The sequence below is a fragment of the Stylophora pistillata genome, chromosome 9, assembly GCF_964205215.1.
Source record: "Stylophora pistillata chromosome 9, jaStyPist1.2, whole genome shotgun sequence".
Classification (NCBI taxonomy): domain Eukaryota; kingdom Metazoa; phylum Cnidaria; class Anthozoa; order Scleractinia; family Pocilloporidae; genus Stylophora; species Stylophora pistillata.
In genome coordinates this window covers 26,976,264-26,994,167 of record NC_142527.1, presented here as the reverse complement: position 1 = coordinate 26,994,167, position 17,904 = coordinate 26,976,264, and the positions used below count along the sequence as shown (strand labels likewise).

The 17,904-nt window shown below is 39.0% G+C and overlaps 3 protein-coding genes across 6 annotated transcripts in view; 2 read left to right on the top strand and 1 right to left on the bottom strand.

Moving 5' to 3' along the window:
- The window catches only part of LOC111322454 (uncharacterized), a 16,713-nt gene extending 10,650 nt beyond the window's left edge, over positions 1–6,063 (top strand). For all 3 annotated transcript variants that reach the window (XM_022925557.2, XM_022925556.2, XM_088732742.1), the window contains 3 exons: positions 1,041–2,073; positions 3,115–3,393; positions 3,781–6,063. In XM_022925557.2, the coding sequence (XP_022781292.2) occupies positions 1,041–2,073; positions 3,115–3,393; positions 3,781–4,056 (1,588 nt within the window). In that variant the 3' untranslated portion in view covers positions 4,057–6,063. The remainder of the gene's footprint in view (positions 1–1,040; positions 2,074–3,114; positions 3,394–3,780) is intronic.
- Positions 6,064–6,623: 560 nt separating this feature from the next.
- Positions 6,624–7,737, bottom strand: LOC111322456 (somatostatin receptor type 4-like). The gene has a single exon (XM_022925559.2). It carries the CDS (start codon positions 7,735–7,737, stop codon positions 6,718–6,720), a length of 1,020 nt encoding a protein of 339 aa, XP_022781294.2. The 3' UTR covers positions 6,624–6,717.
- A 224-nt stretch (positions 7,738–7,961) lies between these two features.
- On the top strand, positions 7,962–16,107 carry LOC148724115 (uncharacterized). 2 transcript variants are annotated; one of them, XM_088732756.1, is made up of 6 exons: positions 7,962–8,279; positions 10,423–10,575; positions 10,901–12,432; positions 12,842–12,953; positions 13,984–14,100; positions 14,733–16,107. In XM_088732756.1, the coding sequence occupies exons 3-6, from the start codon at positions 12,073–12,075 to the stop codon at positions 15,362–15,364; spliced, it is 1,221 nt and encodes a 406-aa protein (XP_088588882.1). In that variant the 5' UTR covers positions 7,962–8,279; positions 10,423–10,575; positions 10,901–12,072; the 3' UTR covers positions 15,365–16,107. The 2 variants fall into 2 exon arrangements, with proteins under 2 accessions (XP_088588882.1, XP_088588883.1); XM_088732757.1 differs by lacking the exon at positions 13,984–14,100.
- The last annotated feature ends 1,797 nt before the right edge of the window (positions 16,108–17,904 follow it).

Genomic DNA, 17,904 nt, shown 5'->3' with positions numbered 1-17,904 from the left:
GTATTGTGTGTGTAGTTCACGGCCCAATTTCGACACTGGTTAGGTTATGGTTTTGAAATACTTTGATGTGTTTGGTTCGTCGCTTCATTTTTAGTAGGATTGGAACAACCTTCAACGGGGAAAGTTAAACGGCTTTCCGCCACATTAGTTTAAATTACATTTTATGCTGAGTTTTTTAGGGCGAGTCATGGACTAATGCACCGGAAGCAAAGGTATATCACTCAGCTTTCCATTTAAAATTGCGAATATTGAATTGAGTTTGACAGTTGAGTGACATACAGGAATGTGTGATCGGAATTTAAGACAATCGACATATCGTTAAATGCGTATCCTCAGCTCAGAGGCTGTTATTTTTATTTTGTTGCGATAAATCGAAGGGAAAAGACGTTCAAACCAATTACTGATATTGAAACCACAACATAATTACATTTTTGGAGGGCCGCGGAAAGGTTTGGTGCGTTTTTAATTTTAAACTATCACCTACAGTGACAATGACCTGAGCAGCGCAAAGTAATAAAGAAAATTCCTTTGTCGTCACTTTTAGACCGTTTCGCCTTTACTTTAATTAAACGCCCAAAAACCCCTCAAGCTACGCAGGCCACGGACCGCTAACCGCTCACTGTTTATCTTAACATAATGTTCGATTGATTAATACAATTGAAAAGAATCTCGAGATGCTCGGGCAATAGTGAAAAATCAGGGGAGAAGGGTTAGTGGAGTAGAAGTCATTCCTTACCCACCCTCCCCCTCCCCTTCCCCCTTTTCCTCATCCCGCACTTGTGGTAACAGTTTCGCGCTGGGAAATTTTTCATTTTAAACACGAACCATGTGTCAATAGGTGACCTTTGAGCTTTTATTGACGGATCCATAATTTGTTGTTTGCAGTCATGCTGTGTTCCCCATATGTGGCCTTTTCTAACTAATGAGATAATCCATTGTTGATTTAATGAACCTCTCCAGCTGTGTATTAGTCTTGTTTATTTCTCCGTCGTCGCCCAGTATTGCAACGTGATCTAATTACAGGCCTTTTTCCTCGCCAGGTCCTCGTCCATGGATTCACTTCTCGATACCAGGTCTCCTGGGAAACACGACTCAGCTTCTAAATCCCAAGACCAAGATAAATCACCGATCCAAGGCGACCAAGATCGAGCGAAACAATGGGAAGCGAGCCGGCGTAGATCGGACGAAGAATTCAGGAGACCGTCGCGGAGCACGTCCAATGCTCAAAACAGTCTCGGTTCAAGGGAACCAAGGCTCTATATTGAAACCTCGCCGTTGCGTCAGGAACGACAGCAAGCTCTGGAAAAGCCATTGAAGCAGGTGGAAATCTCCACACGAAATGAAAACAGGGTTAATTTGGCGACAGAAAGAGTTATTCCACAGAACGAAAAGCCTTCATTAAACTCAAATATTCCCGACGTAGACTTCAGTAGAAAGTCAGCAGAAGAAGAACCTCCACATCCCTCAAATGAAGACGAAAACGACGTGTTTTGGGATGCGGATGATTCTTTGCCGCCTCCGCCCCCCTTGGAACTCCTCGACCCCCTAGAAATGTCACAAGACAACTTACCCTTGCCCTCCCCTCCACGGGAAGTTCTGGTCGAGTTTCCGTCATCGACAGAGGACTATGAATCGAGACGGGATCGACTTGAACAGGAGACACTTGAGCAAAACGGTGTGAATAGTAGTGATGTGATAAAACCTGTCGGATCTTTTGCGGTAGAATCGAGCGTGGAAACTAACCACAAAACCCAAGTCGAACTAAATGGACCAGGCAAGCTGGAAACTAGTGGATTATCCAGTACTGCGCTAGACTTCTCCGGTAGCACTGATCTGTCGTCAAATGATACATCTCTTACAGAGGAGAAGAAGTATATCTCCCCCAGGGCCCCTCCACCGGCTCCACTTGTAATAACGTCTACCCCTAGCGAATTTGAGGGGTCCAACGAGAGGGGCACTTGTTTAGATGTTCCCAACAGTCCTCGCAGTGCAAGTTCCAACACGTCCACGCCATCCGGAAGCCGCCCTAACAGTATGTTGAGTCCGAAACTGGTAGAATTGGACAAAGAAAAGGTAAGCTGTTAGGCAGTAGTCGAATACCTTTCAGAGGCCTGCATGGCCGAGCCTGGGATGCATAGGATAGGATAGGATAGGATAACTTTATTTATACACGGTTTTTCCATCAAGTGATTTAATTAATTCTATACTAGAAACCTATCTATCTAACTACAATAAGAATTTGATAATAACAATTCAAATAAAAGAAATAAATAAAAAATTCTGCTTTTCATGGAGGCCGTGTCTAAAATTTACTTAGAATTAAGATCTTACTTTAAACTGTGGCGACTTAATTTAGATTTGAAATCAGTCAGCGAAGACGCTTGTCTCAGGTCTACAGGTAAGTTGTTCCACAATTGAGCTCCGCTGTACAAAAAAAAACTTCTCTTGAGATAGTCAGTTCGAGGTTGTGGAAGAACCAATTTGTTTTCGGTATTCCTTAAACGATAAGCACTTACACTGTCACGATATACAAATCTTGATCTCAGATAATCAAGTGTCGTACCATGTAATGTTTAATACATGAGAATAGATTTCTGTTCCAATCTTTGATAGTAGAGTTTTCGCCACCCTAGCGCCCGGAACAAATCATACAAATTACTATCATAGCTCGCTGACATTAGGATGCGAGCTGCCCGATTTTGCAGCCTTTGTAGTTTTTCAGAAAGGCCTTTGTTACAGTTTCCCCACACTACGTTACACTAATCAAAGTGTGGTTGAATAAGGCTATTATTCAGGCCATGGTTCTTTATGTTTCTTGGACTGAGTTGAGATCTTACCCTCCTCGTTTTACCAAGCAACGCGACATTCACTAATGATCACACTCCAACACAGCGGTCATACGTGGGGCATGCGAAAAGGGGAGCAGTTCTGGCAGCCTGCGCGCCAATTTCCCGCGAAAAATGTCAAAGAATCCAATTATGCTCCTGGGTGGAAAGAGGTACCATGAAATCAGACTAGGTCTCGAATCGGGCGTTTCGAATAGGAGACTAGTGCCTAGCCTTTGTCCGTCTGTCCTCTTTTTGTGAGGATGTTTGTTTTCTTTCGGTTACGCAGGCTGATCTTGTGGAAAGCATGAAGCAGAAAATAGTGGATCTGAGATCGCAAATGGACGAAATTAAAGATGAAATCGATGGCAACGAGGCACTGGGGCAGAGAGTCACTAAGGTGGTGGAAGGAAAGACGAGCGCTACCCAGTTTTCTAAGTATCAGCTTTTTACAGGCGAGCTGAACAAGATTATAGGACTGTTACTGATACTCACACAGAGAATGCACAGATATGAAATGATGCTCCATGATTTGGACATGTCTGAAGAAGCCGACAGACAACAAAGAGTTAGTAGGATATCCTGAATTTTTACGAATGCAATTTTTTTTTCAGCTATTGCCGATATTTTTATCTTGAGTGGGAGAAGCTTCAACATGCATTACTTCTGCTCAGACAGGTGTTTATCCTCCCATGTTCGATTCATACGTGCGCGAGTCATGTAAACTGTTCGTTAATTGCTCTTTGCGTTCGTGCCTGACTCCTTTGCTGGCCGAGACTTTTTTTGTTTATTTTATTTTCACATGTTTCCTCATCGTTTTTTTAGTCGTACCTTGCCTAGAGAGGAGTCTTCCTTCCCGAACTGCCCTCTAAAAGTATTAAAGGAAGGTTAGCTAGAATGCTAGGCCTTTTCGCTACTTTATAACATTTACAAGAGCGTCTTTTTATTGTTCCAGGATGTTTTGCTCGATAAAATCGACAAAGTCACTCTGCAACACGAGGAGGCTTGTAAAATCAAGGAAGTAAACGACAAGCGCGGTGAGGTAGTGTCCAGGATTTTAGAAAATTGCCTGGAAGAAGAGGAATATGCAGATTTTCAGTACTACATAGACATGAAAACGCAGCTCGCTCTTATGCACGCGGAAATTCGGGACAAGGTCAAGATGGGAGAGGAAAGGCTGAACACTTTAAATTCGACAAAGATCGACTGGAGCATTCTTAGTTTGACGTGAGTGTCGCCAAAGTTCCACCGACTGATGTTGGCTGAAGAGTTTCCGAAGATTGACCGCCTACAAATGTCGGCCGAAAATTGACCAACCAAGGCCATCTGATGTGGTAGGAATTATCGTTGGGTTTTAAAAGGAATGGTTGCAAGAACAAGACCATTTTGCCGAGTTTCATTTAAGGGAGGTACCGTCACCAGATACATTTTGATGTAGTTTTTTCTTTTTTCCTTTTTGGCCATAAACGAAGTCGGACCAAGCCATTGGTCTGAAAATTAAAATATTTTCGAACCTTATGGGAAAAAGTCCCGAGTAGTTTGACCAGGGACATTTTTAAGTAGTGACTAGGCACGAAAACTCGTCAGCGTGGCGAAGTTGTCATATCGTCTTACAATGATTTCGTCGCATCGGGTAGATATATTTTGGTTTTCGGTAAGCAATTTTCGTGAAAGGAATATTCTGTCTCAATAGGGCGATAAGGTACTTAGAGCTGAAAGCAGTGAGTCACAGCACCCGGGCGAACTAGTAAACAACTTATACGTGCATATGGTTTATTTGGTCGTGTTGATTTCATTAATATTCACAACTTTCGAGATAAATTTACTAAAAACAAATTATTTTCTTCTCTGCCGAATGTAAAACCCAAAAATAACAGATAACCTTTTTTTCTCAACGGTTAATACATGCGATTGAGTATTTTTTGTCACCACAAAGTTACCGAATCATCAGTCGTAGACCAAAGCAAAAAATATTAAAATTTGTATCATACCATAGGGTTACTTAGAAGCATAGAATTTCTTCATTGGGAAAATCTCTGTTTCATGTTCTAATTTGCCGAAATATGGCAGCGAATTCTTTAAAATGTGTAACTCAGATGGTGTTATTTCAAAGTAAGCCGCCAATTTGTTCAGTCTTTTCGTGCTGGGTGTGTTGAAAATACAGACTATAATTTTAGGCATCGTGAAGTTGGTATTTGCCCATTGTAGTAACACAAGTTCAACTCTCTCACCCCCAAAAGTGACGAAGACTTATTTTTTCCTTACTATTCGGTACAAATTTAAGCAGGAAAAGGACGAAAATAGAGGAGATGTAAACTAGATTATTTGATCGAACACCAAATTCTCAGTACTTAAATCAAGGAAGTGCACGGCAGATGGTAAGGAGAATTGCTACGTTCATCTAAGGAGTGAGAGGGTGATGTTAACATGCGGTTTTTGCGAAACCGCAGTAGGTCAGCTGGGCAAAGTTTAAATAAATTACGATTGAAGGAGTTGTTCTCTATCCAATAAATGCATTTCACTATATTTGATATGAAGCAGTCGGATATTTGGATCGCTTTTTTTTCATTAGTTTTGTATCTCGTGTCTCCTTTTAAAACAAAAAGAGTATGAAACCCTAGCAAACAAAAGAAGCTATGGTAATAATAATTTATAACTGATTGAAAAAATTTGTGCGTTTCGGCCAGAAGCTTTATTTACTACGTTATCGTGCACTGGGGTTTGTACAAAACAACAAAGCGGATTCATCTATTATATGTAGTTGTGTATTTTTTTGTCCACGATTTGTTTTCTTCATACCCTCTTAGCTTAAACTTAAATTGCAAACATTCTCTTAGAATTGTGACATTAACAGCAAGTTTGTAATGAAAACTGTCTCGATTAAAACGTGTCGTGATTTTTAATTTCTCGACAACTGCATTGATAGGGCGAATGCGTGGGGTGAGCATGTCCTATAGGGCTTTACTGAATCCGCTGTCCTCTGAGTTTGTTGTATAAATAATTATTTCTCAAATGAAAAAAAGTCTGAGGAAGGGTTTCTTTCACTGGGAGAATTTTGGAACAGATTATCGTTAAAGGGAGAACGTTGGAAATGCAATTTTGTGGTCATAGTTTGTAATATTTTCTTCCTCTGGTTGTCACTGAAACAAGCTGCATTGCAAAAACACGTGAAGAAGGAGGTTTCTTCAACGTGTAGGAGATATTCTAGATGAAATAAATGGTTAGCTTATTTATCGTTTGTGTGTCTTTGTTTCGTTTCTTTATTTGTTTGCTTTCGTTTGAAGGCTCTTTTATTATCACTCAATAATAATTATATTACATCTGTAGTTATTTACATGATAGAGTCTCCATTATAGATGATGCCAGTGCTATAAGCCATGGGATGTAGGATACCTTGAGTATAAAAGAGTTAGCGTCACGGTAACTGATCGTTTCTCTTAGGCAGTGGTTTCGCTAACGCCCACATCCCAGAAGTCTTGAGTCGTTTCGCCGACTTCTCAGGGCAGTTCGCTAACATCTATTTCGTTTCGCTGGCGTGTTACAAACGTTTAATGATGCTATCGGTAGAACTTTATCGCCCTCTAATCGACCGAAAACTCGTTAGGGAGTTAGATCGTTTCAATACAAACCGAGAGTCGATTTGATACAAGTCAACTCAAGACAAAAAGTTAGCGAACTGGTCGTCAGCGAAACGACCGCAATGCACCCTCACTCTAGTAATCAGAAGAACTTCGATTTAAATTCTGTATTTCCGTTTTTTTTTTTTTTTTTTTCTCAACTGTTTTTCTTTCTGTATGCGTGTGCGTGAGTGTGTGGGTGAGGTGTGCGTGCGCGCGTGTGTATGCGTGCGTGTGCCTCATGAGTAAGTGATTATTCATGTTGTTCCCATTGTTTACTCAGGGACTGAACTTACTCTGTAATTTCGTTCTGCCCCTCTTCTCACTTTTGTACAGCATTTTCGACAAGAAAACGGACACAATGTCTGTAAAGCTTGACGGTAATTAGTGCTGAATAGAAACAAGATAAACGGGTTGACCGATGAACTGAGCAACGGAAGCATGAAATAAAAAATACCCAACATCCACTTGCACTCGTCTTTAAGAATAAACTTAGGAACTGTGGCTTTTATGATCAAGAACATTGTATAGAGTAAATAACAACCAACAAATACTGCCACGATCGACTTAAATAACCTCATAATGTTTTGACTATGCTTGTATCTCTTCATTTGGAAACTATTTTGGTTTGCGTCATCGCATGGTATTGCCTTTCTTACCAGAGCGCGCACAATGACAGTGTAAAGAATACTAATTGATATTAATGGAACCGCAAAAAACACGAGAAAGGTTGTAGCATAGAAAAGCATAATCATCGAAGAATTCCATGAAAATCTGCAGAGGGCTATCTGGTCAACCCCCTCTACCTCAAAATACAAGATATGAGGGAAGGAATGTACTATCGGGATCAACCACGCTGCAAATATTAAGACTGCTCTTGTTTTTCGTGTAAATAGAATTACTTTTAAAGGATACACTATCGCGATGTACCTCTCTACCGCGATCAATAGCATGCTAAGGATAGACACCAAGTACGACAGTAGTCTTACGTAGGCCCCTGTTTTGCACGCAGCTGAAGCTAGAGTACCGTGGAGCAGACTTCCTCTACTTGTAATGATTTCGTGAGTAAGGTACACTGGCCAGGTGAATAGAGCGCCAAGAAAATCAGAAATGGCCATGTTGACATAATAGAAGTTAGTGCTTGTCTTTAGAATTGGCGTCTTGGACACCACGATAACGACAAGAATGTTGCCAACGAAAGCTGCCAAGCTTATTACAACCAAAAGCGGTGTGAAGAATATTGAGGAAAAGAGCCAACACGATCTTTCGACATCGGGAAAAGTAGAGTTGTTCATGATGCGTTAATGCAGTCGGTTCTTTATCAAAAGCTGCATGTCGAATATTATCCTTAATTGTATTTAGGGAGTTTCATGGCTTCGTCTTGTATCTGTTTTCCTCAATTTCAACTCAGATCACCACGTTACATTTTTCCCTTCACTTGACACCTACAACAAAATTACTATCAACAGTTACCATACATACACAAAAAAAAAAAAATTTGGCGTACGTGAGCAGATAGACGTCAATTTGTGCAGTCATCAAAGGCAATTGGGCGTTAATTCTCCCATTTGTGTAATGACATTCGCCCCTTAGTCGACACCTAATTATTAACGATTAAATATGCTTGTGACAGTAATTTTATCAAAAGCTAATGAGAACGGAAAAAAATTAGTATTGAATTTCTTTGCAGGTGCCCAAAAATGTTTGAACAACTGCTTTGTTGGGTGAAATTGCTGCTCTAACCTGACATTAATCAGTACGTGATAACATTATTGCCTCAGGCCATAAATTTCTTTGGCAGGATAAAAGCTGACTTAAAAGGAAAGTGCTGTCAAAGGTATGGTCGAAAAACAAAGTTGAGATTGGAAGAATAAAAAAAAGGACGCAATGAGCACCTCTGATTCTTTTGCGCCAATCATTTACTCCAATGTTTCTCATTAACTTCTCTCAAATTTTAAATTATCTTTCATCATCATTTTCAAATCCATCTCCTCTCCCTTTATTATCCCATCATCGATTCGCCTTTTCCAAATGCACCCCAGAGACATGATCTGTCATTAAATCATAACTGTTCTCAAAATTTATCATCGTGAACCACAACCTAACAGAGCCGTTTTTGAATAATAATTATAATAATAATAATAAAAAATCTTAGCTAAGTAAAACTATTAAACTGTTTAAAATGCTGGAAAAGGCATTCGACAGGAATGTTCCCTTAAATGAGGGTTCTGATTGGATTAACCATCACCAGTAAAACGGAAAAAAAAAGTTTGACGACAAGCGTAATATCTAAAAAAATTTGACTGTAAGTCTTTTAATCGCAACGGAAAGAACTTAACCGTTAGTTCTAAAATGGCCAAAACTTTAATCATCAGCCGTAAGAGCCATTACCCTTGCCCACTGAGACCATCTTAAATGCTTATCAAATTTACTTAAAAAAATGTTTTTTTCCTCACCTCGCCCTTAGAGATCAGTTAACCCAATCTAATGTTTATCGAGAAGGTATACTGGAGGTTCACTGTAGTTTCTTTATATTGTATATCGATACCACTTTCTTGGTAGCTCTCACCCTTTCGGCAAATCGGTTTTAAAGAAACTGAAGAAAGTTTAGGAGAAATTCACTGTTTTGAAGTACAGATAAATGTTAAAAAGGCATACGAAATCTATTATTTTCATAATGACATATATATCATCTTGACTGATAAAGGTGAATTTTAATGTTGCGTGTTTTGGGCGCTAAAAACATGAAACAACTTTAATTTTTTTTTTATTTTAATCAAAGTTACCCTAAGAATAAATATCTCATCCTACCCAAAACCGTTCAGCAGAATTCGTAAGAATCAACAAAAAAAAAAAAAAAAAAAAACGCGATGATAAAGAGAGAAAATGCAATTTAAATTTCTTTATAAATTTGAGTACACAAGGAACGATATTTGCTTTTCAAGGCAAAATTATTGATATCCCTACTCACTAGTCGAGAAAAAAAAAAGGAGAAAGAAGACGAGAAAGAAAAAATGATTTCCTATCTCACCTCAACCGTGGCAATCCCAAAAATTCAAGATTTAGTGCCCTTGCTGTGCATGTTAAGTATGAATCCACTGAGAGTTTATTTGACATATAAGTGACTATCCAATATCGCATTTATTTAATTAATATCTCAGGGAAAAAAACGAAAGCTTATTCAAGAAAACTGCTGATTGGTGCAATAGAGAAATCTATCTTTACAAAGGAGATTGGAGTTTTAAGAGTTCATTGATATAGTATATAATCCCACTAACTCGAACTCGGTTAACAAGAACCCCCTCCCCGGTAACTCGAACAAGACCCCATTTTCCTTGACCCCATTTTTTTCAGTCATTTACCATCATCTATTTCCAACCCCTACAAACTTGAGCCATTCTTTATTTCCCTTGGTAATGCGAGTTAGACACCGGGTTATTAGCGAGGTTCTACTGTGATGAAAAGCAATCTTCTTGGATATGGATTTTATATATTCGAAGATTTCCCCTCTGTCCATCTTCATGGAGGCTCAGAAGCCAATTATTTGCAGCTTGAGTGAACTTTTTTTCTCAGCCTCTATTACCCAATAATTTGAATATGTCAACAAAGTTGAAATGGTAAATTGGCCACCGTATCAACGAACGTACGCTTTTCATTTCACTAATTTATTCGTGTTTTTCTCGTTGCCATGTTCCCACCAATCACGTAGCTCCTTTTTCTACCTTTAAAAGCAGACACAACCCACAACTCCCTTATTCGCTCCAACGAAGGGCTAATGCTCGAAACGTCAGCTTTTATAATCGTAACAGTGGCTAATTTACCATTTCAACTTTGTTGATATATTCAAATTATTTCGTTACCCCCACCGATGCAGCCCCAAACAGTTTCTTTAGAAACTATTAGCCTTTATTCATTTCTATTACCCAATACATACATAATTCACGTGTAATAATAAACATACCTTTTTCAAATTTCAAAAGGAAGTCACTACGAAGTCATTCAGTGACGACGGAAGCCAAGAACATCAACAAACAAAAACAAAAAAGAAACCAGAAATACAGAAATCCTAGATGGCAAAGGAAAAAATACCTCCGGCATTTCAAGTGGATTTATTCCTTGAAAATAGATAGAAGGTTTGCACTTTTTATATAAAAAAAGAACTGCTGGCATAGTCAACAACAAGCATATTTTTGAGCATAGCTTAAAAAAATCGGCCAGTGCTGGAAGTATACTAGCACAACCATTCAGGGCCTGAATTGATATCAAGACTACTTTTTGCTAGGGTTTGAAGTCACGAGATATCGAGTTATTTCATTAACCTTAATTTGAACAATGTCAAAGGATTTGAGGTGGACATCTTAAAGGAGAAGTATATCCAGAAACCGTAGTATTTTGATCTCCCTCAAATAAATACAGAAAAAATAACATAGAATGTTATCACGATGACTATTGTTTCAGATTCCATCTGCAAAGTGTACTATGAACGACGCGTGGTGGCCTCGCAAGTGCAGCCAAGTCACTAAGCTGTTTTCAAAATGACAGCGTCTACACTGGAATTGTAAGCATACTTGAAGACAATTTTCAAAGAGTTAGGCTATTTTTCTCGAAACGGGAAAAGAGGTAAATTTTAATATATACTTCTTTCAATCGCGGGGATGAAAATGATATGTTTTGCAGAGCATGTGATGGCATTGAATTGAGGATTGAGCTGAACTGATACGCTGGCTCTCCGACTTACTCCTCGGGGATTTTTATATATTATGTGACCAATCGATTATCAAGAATCTTCGAACCAGGTGATTTTGTATGGTTATTCATTTTATCGTGTTTGTTAAATTCAACAAATCACTAATTTACTGACTATCGGGGGGTCTCAGTGAGGTTAAATGATAGCCGTAAAACGGCCAAAGAGTTTTGTCGGTTTTAGGTGTAAAAGTTGACAAATTTTCACCGATGATCGTAACAAGAGTTAACCGTGAAAAGTATTTCTGGTGACAGCAATGGAATGATATCAACTGTAAGCTGAAAGAAATGGCTAGAATTTTGACCCATAGCAATAAAAGCCATCACCAACTGAGACCTTCATATCGGTCTATCATGATTACCGTTTGATTCAGGGAACTAATTCAACAAATTAACGCGATTGAGCTGCAAATAAAAATTACACGAACACTTATGCTTGTTGTTTTCATTTGCAGTCGGATCATTTTTATCTTAATTTGTTTTACCGTAGAACTCTAGCAATAAATAGTGTCTTTATTAATTGACGTCATTGTAATTCTTAAAACCCCGGAACGTCGTTTATTTGTTTTATACATGTCGTTTACTAGTTTATGTTTCTCGAAACTTTTTTCAGTTTGCCAGTGCAAAATAAAGTCCATTTTCTTTGTTTTTGTTTGCTTATTTTACTCGCGGTATTTTACGCCCTTACTCAACGCTAAAAGATGATTTCAAAAAACCGCAACATAATTTCACCCGTGATTCATCAACTTATTTATAATTCATGCCTCTTTAAGAAATTGTAAACGAATCCGTAACCAAACCAATCAGGTTACACAAGATGATACTTGCTTTAGAAATAACGTCCGTATCTTCCACAGCCTTAGATAATAGTCATCAGCTTTTCTAACATGATGTGGATTTTGAATGCGATTTTTTTTCTGAATTTTATCGATACAAAAGTCAGTGGCGCAGAAGTTGACGGTTCACAAATCTTGAAACGCGACAGAAAAGACGGTGTTAATTACGCCAAATTTGTTGCGCATAACTTTAATTATTTGGATCTGCCACCCTTATTTTCAGCTCTCGTGAGTAAGATTGGAGAGTGCGGTTTACTATGTGTAGATCACCCCTCCTGTTTTTCCTTTAACTGTGCGGCATTCTTTGATAACGTGCACAGAAAGTTGTCTTGTCAACTTTTGCACAGCGATAAGTACAACAAATCAAGTAAATTTTCTTCAAGCCCAGCATTTCATCATTTCAGCATCAAGGTATGTTTGTGAAGAAATCAGTATTCTTGATTTTTCTCTTCACGCGTAAATTTTGGTTGGGCCGGAACAGATTTAGTGTTGAGTATTTAGTCTGCTATATTTGTTATACATTTTTTTTCATTTCAGTCTGTGATTTCACCCTTCTAAAAAGGTGAAACATCAAATTCAAGGCTTTTTAGTCACCGGAAGAGCCGTTTAAATCATTTTTGAAACATTCAGTTTTAGCGTTAACAAATTATTGCATGTGACTGCAATAGTCGATGTATTTACCGTTTATCTGTAATTTTTTCCCGCCAAATCAACAAAGCTCATAATGATGATTTTGAGACTCAAACAAAGATACATTTCTTAACAAAAATAAGGCCAAATAGGTTTAGCCTCCGTGAATAACTTGTTTTTCTGCCGACAGAGTCATTGTTCCAGCGATCCTTGTTTAAACAATGCGACTTGTGTGGCTAAGTACGCAGAATACAAATATTCGTGTGAATGTGCTCCAGGATTCATTGGAAAGAACTGTGAAGGTGACATGGGAATTTTTTCTTAAATGTTTCTTTCAAGACTTAAATAAATTAGTGACACCTAAGTTCTTTATTTACGTCGCACGCTGAGTTTGAAACCGAAGATCCATAGCACTGCATTAGATTATAGCCATTCAGTGACTAGTTGACCTAAGGAAATTTCTAGGGTTAGAGTTGAGAAGAAAGAAAAATACGAACCCGCGCGTGGATACTGCTTCATACAATAATAACTATTCTGAGCTGCGATCGTAGGAAAAGTTGGCGGACGGTGCTGAGAACTGCCATTATATAGATCCTGAAGATGAAAAGAGTAACAAGGAACCTAAGGCGTCGTACTCTTTGCTGCCGCCTGAATCAAATTTTTGGATGGTTACAAATCAAAAAATTGACGATCATAATGGAGAATTAGCTTACAAATCATCGGCTTAATTTCAGAATAACTTTCCTTGTAAAATTCTGTGATATAGGTTACACAAATGTACTTAATGAGGTGATATTTGGAAAATTTGCATTTATATCGAGATTTGACCGCTTCTTTCATTACCAATGTGGAACTCTTTGAAAGTTAATTCATGATTCTGTTTAGTTTGCTTTGTCAATATAACACGGTCATCATACTGTAAACGCAAACTCTAAAGTATTGTTTGCATCTGAGCGATTTCCAATTGAATGTCGAAAGGAATCTGGGATTGTATTGGTTTAGTTTTTCTTAGCTCTGTGATTGATCCAGAAACTCGCGCCACTCTCTCAACCAATCAGATGTAGACCTAAATTCAATTTCGACTAAGCTCGCAACTTCCCGCGCTTGGGAAGTTTAGTTGGTTTAACTTTGAGTTCTCATTTACGAAACTCAAACGAAAAGCATTCTGAGCCTAGTACCGACTATGAGCTGTCCTTCTATTTTGTACCTCAGTGGAATTGCACATTTGATCGCTGTTTGGACAGAATAAAAATAGTTTTATCAATGTTCTTGTTCCTCTATATTTTTCATGCCATTATCCACGTCGACCTGTTTGGTTCATCTTTATGTTAGATATCGACGAATGTTTCGGTAATCCATGTTTGAATGGAGGAAGCTGTGTCGATGGCATAAACAAATATTACTGCAACTGCCCTTTATACTTCACCGGACCAAGATGTGAAACAATAGGTTAGGTTCATTTCATCTTCCATTCTAGAGTATGTATAGTTAAAGAGCGGTAACACTGTTAGGAAAGTTCAATAGCATGGAGGGAACCCTCAGGATGTTACGGTTAGCAAAGTGAAATGCCTTCTGCGCGCAAAACGTAACACGAGTGATAAAGTTACGATCTATTCTTGATAGCTATGGCTCTCGGGGGCGAATTACTCACACGAATCATGACCCGAAGTAAAGAAAAACTAAATCAAATTTCGTCAGAGCATCTAGACGTTAAATCAAAACCCTTGTTTTCTGTTCCTCGCAATTGAAATTGGTCAACTGAGTCGAAGTCTGTGGTTCTTGTTGATCTCTTCATAACGTTTCTCCATTATTTGTGCTCTGCTTTTTTAACAGCTGTTTGTTCAGTTCTCTGTTGCTCCGAGGACGAAGGTTTGTTGAAAGAGACTACGGAGATCACTTCATTTACTTTTTGTAATAAAACTCAATCGGATGTAAGTTGTCACTTAGTGGCCATAGGCAGCCACGACCCGGACTCAAAAGGGAAATACTTTGATATTGTTTTTAATCCCTCGATAAGCATAGGAACTAATTAAAAGGAGGAAAGCTGGTAGTGTAGTACGTTTTCCTTGTATCTCCATCAGATGTAGCTGGCCTTGTTGCCTTCTACCCATTCAACTCAGCTTACACTACAAAAGACATGCTGGGAAGTCAGCCAGACGGAATTGTCTCCAACGTGCAGCTTGCCGCTGGACCCAAGGGGAATACTGGGGGCTCGTATCGGTTCCTAGGTTCATCTAACAGCTACATTGAACTCCCCAACAACGGAGGACTAGACACGATGTACTCTTTGACAATAGTGATGTGGGTTTACCCCGAAGGACCAGAGGATGGGCCTATCTTCAACTACGGGACTTCGACTTATCCTTGGGGGGTTCATTTTTGGATAGCGGGTGGAAATTTTTTTTTCCGTTCAGTAGATAGACACGGTAATATGTACTCCATCACAACAAGCCCTGCAACTTCAGATCAGTGGCGTTACGTCGCTGGTTCCTACGACTACAACACAGGAGTGGCCAGACTCTGGATCGACGGAGTGGAAGTAACGCAAAAAAACGTCGGAGTGTTTCAACTGGCTACCGACCACAATGTCAGGATTGGTGTGAAAACTGATGATAGTAGATATTTTAAAGGGAGAGTCACTGGAATACAAGTGTACAACGTAGCACTAAGTCGAGACCAGATAATGACTGTAAAAACGAGAGGGGAGGTTTGAATTCGTGTAAAGGATCAACAGTGCAGTAGTCTGCTTCAAAGCCAACTTACTCGCTGCCAGAGACGCGTTTGGTACAACAGCTTCGAGAAACTCCAGCCATGATGAATTGTACTTTTTTAAGATTTTTAAGTGGCAAATGGAAATCTGAAATGAAAAAAAACAACACGAAGTGTTTCAGCTGTCTCCAATTCTAAAACCGGATCAGAAGCTCCTTTTTTGCAACCCTCTGACTAATATTTAGTCGTAATTTTTCCTCAGTCACCTCTAAGACTGGTGTACCGAGGCGACTCAGAAGTATTTTGGGCGTTCGGTTTGTCCATTAAAATTATGTATCAGAGAAAATTAACTTATTGAACCTGTTTGTGTGACTTTATTGTTTTTTATAATCATACAGACATAAGAACACGTGTGCTTACAGGAAAAATGCCACAGCTGTTATTCCTGCCACACAAAGATGCAAAAAGGATTATCGTTACTTGTTATGTTCACTAAGTTACTTATGATAAATTTTTCAACTCATGCAATAAAGTAGAAGGAAAGATAACTCACTACCTATTCGTGCTTATATGGCTGACTCAACATCACGGTTATCCAATTAAAAACTGGATCAATAGATAATGCAATTCAAGACTTTTTATTGGCTTAGTCATTATGGTATATGAGCCAATATACCATATACTAATATCTGTACATTGTAACATCCAATTTCTTCTTACAAAATAAAGTCGAGAAGATTTGTCTAATGTCTTGGGGGCATTTTTTTAAGAAAACAATTATTCCACTCGCGCTTGTTGGATATGAGATGATAGACAGCCAACTCGGCGCTACCGGTGCCTCGTTGGCTATCTATCATCTCATATCCAACGCGCGATCGTGGAATGATTGTTAAATATTGACTAAAAATGATTTACTCGATTCAAGAAATATCGACCAAAGTTCGAAGGAGCAACTGATGAGATTCAAGCAGTAGACAATGCTACGAAAACGGAGAGAAAAAAATGAAACCAAAAAACACATCCGGTACTTACAATACCAAATGCAAACCGTTAAGTTAATGGTATATAATACGATGAGGGGTTGTTCCTCGTGGGTAAACTTGCGTGATAAGCTGTATGTTCAGATTTTCCACATCTTCCGATCTCAGATAGGGGGTAATCAAAACTCGTTTCCAGAATATGCCAAAAACGAGTCACTCGATAGTCAACCAGTCATTAGAGGCTTGTGAACATCTTTCCTTTTCAGCTTGGGAGTCAAGATACCTAACAGATGTTACCCACAACAACCTCGTCGCTGTTATCTGCATCAATTCTTTCTCAGCCATCATAGCCATGATTTTGAATGCACTGGTCATTATAGTTCTAACGACGAAACAGCAACTGAGAACCCCCCAGTGCCCCACAAAATTCTTGTAATATCTTTGGCAGGAAAAGATTTTCTGGTTGGCGTACTCGTGCAACCATTTTGGGTGGGACAGAAACGAATCACATCCCTGGTCCCGGACCGTTTTGTATTTTCGATACAGTACTGGGGATAATCGAAATGGGAATATGTTTGGCGTCACTTGGCCATCTTGTGTTGATAAGCGTTGAAGGTCACATTTTCATTAAGCTTTCCCTAAGATATGAGGGCGTCGTAACCGAGAAGAGAGTTATTTGCTGGCGTACTGACGGCCTGGGCTGTTTTAGCGGTTGGGATCATTGCAGCGATCTTTTGGGCCTCCATAAACACTGAACCAGACTTCTATTCATTGTGATCCAGAACTCATAGTCCCAAGCGGTAAAAACAAGATCTGAAAGACCTTCAGACCATTTGACGGTTTAACGTTTAACGGTTGAGAGTAAAAACTAATACGGCCTTTCTGACGATCGAGGGTTGAATTTTGGGCCGCTTGATGGTTAACGGTTAACCCCATGAGACCCTCTCAAACTGGTTAACCAATGAAAAGCACAGTCTACGGCTGGAAATATTTCATTTGCGAAATACATGTGACAGAAATTCCACTGATACCTTGAGGCTAACGAGTTGAACACTCGCACCACATTAGCTATAATCATATGTGTTGGAAATAATGTTCAAAATTTAGAATGAACTTTCTTTTTAATGAAATTGCCTCAATTTATTTCAACATCACACGTTGCATTATATTTTTGATAACTTATTATATAACAAAAGATGGAAACCGAAGGCTGTTTTCAAAATCGTCTTGATATGCTTCGAGGTTCGAAAGGGAAATGGTTTACACTTGACACGTGATGAAGCCCAGAATTAATATGTGACGTGTGATCTTTACAAAAGGGCAATTGCAAGATAAGGTGAGGTCTATAGTTCTTCCTTTTAAATTCTTGACTAGCAAAATACTGATTAACTACACGTGACGCGTAAATTTTTCAAACTTCTTGCGTGAAACAGAATCAGGAGCCTCCCTTTGCAACCCTGTCCACGAATCCCCGATTGGCGTCTAAGACCAACAAATTATTTCTTAGAAAACAGAAACATTTCATTTTTTGCCGAAAATTGTTTTTATCCGTCGACACAAACGC